We start from the raw sequence: 8,818 nt of genomic DNA, 5'->3' as shown, positions 1-8,818 counted from the left end.
TCACTAATAAGCCGGAGTTCTTTGAACACAGATTTCTTGCCGGGACATATGGTACAATACAATCGGCAAGATAGGCTGGTTCCGAAACAGATATTTTTTGGCAGCTGAAGGGGGCGCTCACGGCCCAACAATGAGCCCTGGCCCTATAGTTAAGAAACACTGATGTCAACCAGAAGGAAGTGTTTTAAATGTAGAAAAAAATCATAATATGACCCCTTAACTAAAGGTTAAAATAATTGAGGTAACAAATCAAAATACTCTAATTGAAAAGTGGTCAGCAAGTCTCCAAAACATGTTGAAATTTAGTTTTAAGCTCCTGCCTACTTTTATTTAAATATTAATAAGAAGTGTATTTTTTTACCAATTATTTTTGTGATCTTCTTGAGACACTTCGTGATTACGTTTATTAGTATTAGTAGTTTCCCCACCTGTCCTGGTAAACTACTGATGGGACAAAGTAAAACAATGACTCTCATGTCCAGTTAACATTGCCAACCTGAGCAGAACATGTACTGCAGAAGATTTTGCATCCAGTGCAGCCAAAAACAGGCTCTTCAAAACAATCAAGGCACTCTTCTTGGGCCAACTTTCCACAAAGTATGCACTGCTGAGGACCTGAAACATCCAAGAACACATATATCTGTATCTGCTGCGTTTGTCAATGTTTAAAACTCCTTCTATTATATTTAAAACTTAATTGAAATGTATAGTGTTTACCTTCAGACAGAAGGTTAGTGATGTCTAACTCCAGGGAGGGAATAATTTTCTCAAACATCTTGAATTTCTTCCCAAAGCGAGGCATCTGAAGGATGAGGCAGGGTGGCACCTGTAATTGATAACACAGGCTCTGATCTACTGAGATCCAAATAAGTGCTAAAGAGCATGTGCAAACTGTTACATTGTTTGTATTATTAGTGTATATATAATAGTGTATATATATGTATATATATATATATATATATATATATATATATATATATATATATATATATAATTAGCTTTATTGTCCCGAGGAGAAATTTGTCTTGGACATCAAGACACAACGTTTTACATACATACATACATACAATTCATCCGACAATACAGTGACGACAATGAACAGTGTGCAGGTATATCAGTTAGTTATGAGATCACACATTACACTCCCCCGTATTGCACACCTCCCGTATTGCACTATCCCAATTTTGCACTCCTTATTACTCCATCCGGTTATTACAGTAGTTTTCTGGTGTTAAGTGCTTTTATTCCCAGTGGGACAAAGGAAAATCTATACCTGTTGAGTTTGTATGTTGCTGTTCTGTACCATTTACCATCAACACAATTTCACTATGAAGTATGTGGTGTGGGTCACGGGTGATTTTAAGACCCTGCTTCCTCACAGTCTTGTCGAATATTTCTTGAAAGGAACAAGAGGGCTGCATGCCATATATATATATATATATATATATATATATATATATATATATATATATATATATATATATATACACACACACACATATACATGTGTATATATAAATATACACACACACATACATACATGTATATATATATATATATATATATATATATACACACACACATATATAAATGTGTATATAAATGTATATATATATATATATATATATATATATATATGTTCACGAGTGAGGGAAGAGTGGATGGTGAGATCGACAGGCGGATCGGTGCGGCGTCTTCAGTAATGCGGACGCTGTATCGACCCGTTGTGGTGAAGAAGGAGCTGAGCCGGAAGGCAAAGCTCTCAATTTACCGGTCGATCTACGTTCCCATCCTCACCTATGGTCATGAGCTTTGGGTTATGACCGAAAGGACAAGATCACGGGTACAAGCGGCCGAAATGAGTTTCCTCCGCCGGGTGGCGGGGCTCTCCCTTAGAGATAGGGTGAGAAGCTCTGCCATCCGGGGGGAGCTCAAAGTAAAGCCGCTGCTCCTCCACATCGAGAGGAGCCAGATGAGGTGGTTCGGGCATCTGGTCAGGATGCCACCCGAGCGCCTCCCTAGGGAGGTGTTTAGGGCATGTCCGACCGGTAGGAGGCCACGAGGAAGACCCAGGACACGTTGGGAAGACTATGTCTCCCGGCTGGCCTGGGAACGCCTCGGGATCCCCCGGGAGGAGCTGGACGAAGTGGCTGGGGAGAGGGAAGTCTGGGCTTCCCTGCTTAGGCTGCTGCCCCCGCGACCCGACCTCGGATAAGCGGAAGAAGATGGATGGATGGATGGATGGATGGATGGATATATATATATACACATGTGTATATATATATATATATATATATATATATATATATATATATATATATACACACATGTGTATGTATATATATATACACATGTATATATACATACATATACATATATATATATACATATATATACCAGGTGTGAATGAATGATGGGTCTCTGTGAGCGCTTTGAGTATCTAATAATAGAAAAGCACTATATTAAATGTAATCCATTATTATTATTATTATATAGATATACATATATACATTACATATCTATGTATACATACATTACATATCTATATATACATTATATATATACCGTATTTTTCGGACTATAAGTCTCAGTTTTTTTCATAGTTTGGCCGGGCTCCAGTGCGACTTATATATGTTTTTTTCCTTTTTTATTATGCATTTTCGGCAGGGGCGACTTATACTCCGAAAAATACGGTAATGTATGTATATATATATATATACACACATACACACACACGCACGCACGCACGCACGCACGCACGCACGCACGCACGCACGCACGCACACACATTTTTAATGTTGTTGTATTGTTCCCCTTTTGTCCCCACAATTCCCTCCTCTGTCCTCTTTTTTTCACCCTCTTCTTTCTAATCCCTCCTGCTCCAGCCCGGCTGCGCCAAACACTAAATGTATTAAATCATTTAATTAAGTCAAACACATATAAGGCAATAAGAGAAGCATCCCATACATCGATTTTGTAAAATAAATCTGTACAGCAGATATGGGCATCTACATTAACAATATAACTTGCCTGACCAGCTGGATATTAATACTGTGTGTGTATATATATATATATATATATATATATATATATATATATATATATATATATATATATATATATATATATATGAATATATATACACACAGTATATATATATTTTTTTAAATTGGGATGTCCTGCGGGCCAGATAGTGGACGATGTTTGGGGCCGTAGTTTGGGGACCCATGCTTTATTAGCTCAGGCCTGCAATGTTTTGTTTTGGAATCCTATAATTCAGATTAGGTTTCTGTATCTACTAGGGGTGTGAATCTTTGATTCAGAATCGCTTCTCGATTCAACACGATTCTCACAATGTGCAGTATTTTTTTTTGTACAACAATTATAAAAACAATTTTCAAAACACATTACTGATTAGAAACGCTTTTTTTGTTGTATGGAGATGGCCTAAAATGTATTTTTGTAAATTGAGTCAAAAGATAATTTTTTTTCCACATACATTTTTCAAAATTATGAATCGATTCAGTTACGATGATTAATAATCGCGATTTTGGTGTGAATCGATATTTTTTTTGTACAACAATTATAAAAACAATTTTCAAAACACATTACTGATTAGAAATGCTTTTTTTGTTGTATGGAGATGGCCTAAAATGTATTTTTGTAAATTGAGTCAAAAGATAATTTTTTTTTCCACATACATTTTTCAAAATTATGAATCGATTCAGTTACGATGATTAATAATCGCGATTTTGGTGTGAATCGATATTTTTTTTGTACAACAATTATAAAAACAATTTTCAAAACACATTACTGATTAGAAACGCTTTTTTTGTTGTATGGAGATGGCCTAAAATGTATTTTTGTAAATTGAGTCAAAAGATAATTTTTTTTCACATACATTTTTCAAAATTATGAATCGATTCAGTTACGATGATTAATAATCGCGATTTTGGTGTGAATCGATATTTTTTTGTACACCCCTAGTATCTACATGTCTTTCAGTAAGGACTAGTGACTTAAAGCGCTTTACATTGAGAAACCCATTATCTATAGTTATGCTATAATAACATAAGTGTGGGTGGCACTGGGGTATCTTGCCCAAAGACACAACGGCAGTGACTAGGATGGCGGAAGCAAGGTTTGAACCAGGAACCCAAGTTTCTGGCAGGCCGCTCTGCCATCTGAGCCACACCGTGCAAGGTCCAAGACCAATTTTAGTGTCTTACAGAGTTCTAATGCTTGAGTCAAAACTGAATAATCTGTAGCTCCATCTTAGAGATGCGCGGATAGGCGCAATTATTTCATCCGCAACCGCATCACAAAAGTCGTCAACCATCCGCCATCCACCCGAACTAACATTTAATCAAAATCGCACCCGCCCGCCATCCGCCACCCGCCCGTTGTTATATATCTAATATAGACGATGCAAGGCATTAGTGAGGTTATAAAGCTTTTGCCTGTTAAAGAAAGGAGACTGATCCAATGTAGCAGAGACATTCAATGCGTGCCACGCTGTCACGGCCCAGACGCACACCAGTGCGCAATCATCTGGGAGCCGCGCTGAGCGCACCTCCAAGCGCGCTCGCGCCACTCAAACTGCTGCAGGCAGCTGCGTTCACACATGCATCTGTAAGCCTTGTTTTAACATCCTGTGGCACTCTTCTGGGATCACGGCGGACGAAACTGCTCATGCTCAGGGTGTTTGTGGAGGTTCGGGGTTTTGCACAAATGTGATGCACCATGTTAGATGTCCCGGTTTTGTGACTGTCGTAGACATAAACAGCGTCGCAGCTCTTGCAAATCACGTAGCCAGCATTACTATCATCCTGATTTAAAACCTCATAAAAACGAGTCCACGCTTAACTTTTCTGGCCTTTTTTTCCCCTGGTCTTTAGTATTCCCTTTTTTAGTTTGTCGCGTACCACGTTTGCTACCGGCGTTGCCATCCCTTTTTTTTTTCTTCTTCTGTTGTGGTGTGCTGCAGGTGCCTGCTCGTTTTTCGTATGTGGGTAACAACATTTAACTATGTATATATATTTCCGAATTGGTTTAACTGCCACCCGCCTGAATCTATTTAAAATCTAATTTTTTTTTATTTCAACTGCCCGACCCGACCCGCGGATAAAATCTAATTTTTTTTTTATTTCATCCGCCCGACCCGCGGATAATCCGCGGACTCCGCGGTTGTGTCCGCAAACCGCGCATCTCTACTCCATCTGCATTATTAACACAAAAAGTCGCTCAGAACTCAGGGAGTCCCTTTTACCTCTGCCAGTTTGAGTCCAGCACTGTGAAAGGAATGTTCCAGTAGCTGCTGCACTGTGGGCAGCACCAACTTGTGGTTCTGCTCCAGGAAGATCTGATAGCAGTAACTCTCTTGTACTTCACCACCAGCTGACCTGAATATAGACGATACACTTTATTCAAGACTAAAACTTAACTTATATTCTAAGTATGTGATCTTCTCGGGTAAAAGACCTAAAAAAGTCACATCCAAAATAAAAGTAAAGTTGTCATTGAATCATTAGGAGTATTTTTTTGAGAATAATACATGACACATCAAAACGTACAGTTTCAAAAGAGGATCCAGTGCGAGAATGTGGTGCATGATGACGGTGAGAAACTCCTCTGGGTCTAAAAGACAACAGCAGATGTTGACACAAGAGAAATTATTTCTGCTTGGATGTGAAATAAAAGCACAGAATAAACTCACCCTTCTCGTCAGTGGTGAAGGAGTTGCTGCAGCCATGTTTCTGTAGCTGCTGCCTGAGCTTCATGACATGTCCACCTTCCACAAAACCCTCGCTGTAAAACATCCACACCTTATGAACCAACTTATTTAATAAGCCAAACAATGTATATTTCTCCACACATTATAATAAACCAGCAAATCTTTACTATACATGAGAATTAGAAAAAATAGGTACTATCAACACAAATAATAAACTAAAGTATGTTCACCACACATAATAATAAACCAAAATGTTTTCACCACACGTTATAATAAACCAAAGTATTTCCACAATAACCAAAGTATTTCCACAAAACATTATAATAAACCCAAGTATTTTCACCTTACATTATAGTAAATCAAAAATATAATAAACCATATTATTTTCATAATAAACCAAAATATTTTCACCACATATTATAATTAAATTAACACAATTTCACTGTGCGTTATAATGAACCAACTCATTTTCACTACAATTTATAATCAGAGGTGGGTAGTAACGCGCTACATTTACTCCGTTACATCTACTTGAGTAACTTTTGGGATAAATTGTACTTCTAAGAGTACCGTAGTTTTAATGCAACTTACTTTTACTTTTACTTGAGTATATTTATAGAGAAGAAACGCTACTTTTACTCCGCTACTTTTACTCCGCTACTTTTATCTACATTCAGCTTGCTACTCGCTACTAATTTTTATCGATCTGTTAATGCACGCTTTCTTTGTTTTGGTCTGTCAGACAGACCTTCATAGTGCCTGCCTTACTGGTGACGTTTCACTCCGTTCCACCAATAAAATGCAGTCACTAGTGACGTTTGACTCCGTTCCACCAATCAGATGAAGTCACTGGTGACGTTGGACCAATCAAACAGAGCCAGGCGGTCACATGACCTGACTTAAACAAGTTGAAAAACTTATTGGGGTGTTACCATTTAGTGGTCAATTGTACGGAATATGTACTGTACTGTGCAATCTACTAATACAAGTTTCAATCAATCAATCAAAAGTGTGAAGGAAAAAAGACACTTTTTTATTTCAAACGTACATCCCGTCACAAGCCTAAAGACTGACTGTACAGTTCCTGTCTTCACAATAAAAGTGCCGCTCCATCGCGCCTGCGCTTTCAAAATAAGAGTCTCCGAAAGCCAGCGCAAACAAGCTAGCAAGCTACGGAATTTGCCGCCAATGTATTTCTTGTAAAGTGTGTGAAAACGAATATGGAAGCTGGACAAATAAGATACCAGAAACCAACCACTTTCATGTGGTATTAGACAGAAAGGAGGAACTTTTTTTCTCCTGCATTTGAAAACGTGGACGTTAAGCACTGCTGTCTGATTACAATCAATGCAAGTCATCAGAATCAGGTAATACACCAACTTATATTCTTGTCAACATGAAAGAAAGGAATCTATATGTGTTAAACATGCATGTATACTCATTAAAACACCTTTAACATGTAAACAAAAACGGCAAAATAAATAAATATAAATGATATACTGTATATATCAATGTATGTGTATATATGTGTATATGTATATATATATATATATATATATATATATATATATATATATATATATATATATATATATATGATATGTGTGTGTATGTTACTCATCAGTTACTCAGTACTTGAGTAGTTTTTTCACAACATACTTTTTACTTTTACTCAAGTAAATATTTGGGTGACTACTCATTACTTTTACTTGAGTAATAAATCTCTAAAGTAACAGTACTCTTACTTGAGTACAATTTCTGGCTACTCTACCCACCTCTGTTTATAATAAACCATATAGTCAGAATAATTGTATGTAAGTTATCACAAAACTTTGTGTTACATTGAGTTCAGCTCGCCCTGCGAGAGGACAAAAGCTGTCTTTGATCCTACCAAGCAAAAGGCTTGTAAAACTCCACTGTGCAGGATGGGGTGCGACATGAGGGTGCCGGTTTCTTTGATGTATTGTAATCCACAGGAAGATTTTATCTTGACCCGAGATCTACAAAGCGGAGAGGAGGCAGGGCCTGACCTCCCTCCAGGAACCTTTTCTTTGAACTGTTTTACGACTTTTTCTTTGAACTGTTTTGTGACCAAAGGCAGCGGCTGTTTACGACCCCCTTCCTTTAGAAACAGTTGTTGCCATGTAATCAGGGAAAGTCCAAATAAAAGAGGAGGCGTACAATCTTTCGTCAGAGCATGGGATGGCACTGTAAAAGGGTACAGTGTCTACGCTTTTCTCCTCAATTGAGCTAAATTGAGTTCTGTCTCTGTTTAATTCCTTGCTTCTTGTCTTGTTTAATAGATGTCATCAGTGTTTGAACCTGACACATATCTTTTCACAATAAACAAAAGTATTTTCACTACACATTATAATAAACTAACAACTTTTCACTATGTATTATCATAAACCAACATAGTTTCACCACACATAAAAAAATCCTTATATTTCCACAATAAACCAAAGCATTTTCACCACACATTATAATAAACCATATATTTTCACAATAAACCAAAATATTTTCACTACACATTATAATTAACCAACAACTTTTCACTATATTTACCTGACACATATCTTTTCACAATAAACAAAAGTATTTTCACTACACATTATAATAAACTAACAACTTTTCACTATGTATTATCATAAATAAATGATAATAATGATAAATGGGTTGTACTTGTATAGCGCTTTTCTACCTTCAAGGTACTCAAAGCGCTTTGACACTACTTCCACATTTACCCATTCACACACACATTCACACACTGATGGAGGGAGCTGCCATGCAAGGCGCTAACCAGCACCCATCAGGAGCAAGGGTGAAGTGTCTTGCTCAGGACACAACGGACATGACGAGGTTGGTACTAGGTGGGGATTGAACCAGGGACCCTCGGGTCGCGCACGGCCATTCTTCCACTGCGCCACGCCGTCCCAACCAACATAGTTTCACCACACATAACAAAAATCCATATATTTCCACAATAAACCAAAGTATTTTCACCACACATTATAATAAACCATATATTTTCAAAATAAACCAAAACATTTTCACTACACGTTATAATTAACCAACAACTTTTCA

At 37.4% G+C, this 8,818-nt stretch overlaps 1 protein-coding gene across 2 annotated transcripts in view; it reads right to left on the bottom strand.

Annotated features, from left to right (window-relative positions):
* cyldl (cylindromatosis (turban tumor syndrome), like) overlaps positions 1-8,818 on the bottom strand; it is a 35,086-nt gene that overhangs the window by 4,702 nt on the left and 21,566 nt on the right. For both annotated transcript variants that reach the window (XM_061976071.2, XM_061976070.2), the window contains exons 9-13: positions 5,717-5,808; positions 5,574-5,637; positions 5,270-5,402; positions 718-826; positions 497-615 (exon numbers count right to left, since the gene is read on the bottom strand). In XM_061976071.2, coding sequence (XP_061832055.1) covers positions 497-615; positions 718-826; positions 5,270-5,402; positions 5,574-5,637; positions 5,717-5,808 — 517 coding nt within the window. The remainder of the gene's footprint in view (positions 1-496; positions 616-717; positions 827-5,269; positions 5,403-5,573; positions 5,638-5,716; positions 5,809-8,818) is intronic.

This window comes from Nerophis lumbriciformis, linkage group LG14 (genome assembly GCF_033978685.3).
Source record: "Nerophis lumbriciformis linkage group LG14, RoL_Nlum_v2.1, whole genome shotgun sequence".
NCBI lineage: Eukaryota > Metazoa > Chordata > Actinopteri > Syngnathiformes > Syngnathidae > Nerophis > Nerophis lumbriciformis.
This window is presented reverse-complemented; position numbering and strand designations above follow the sequence as displayed.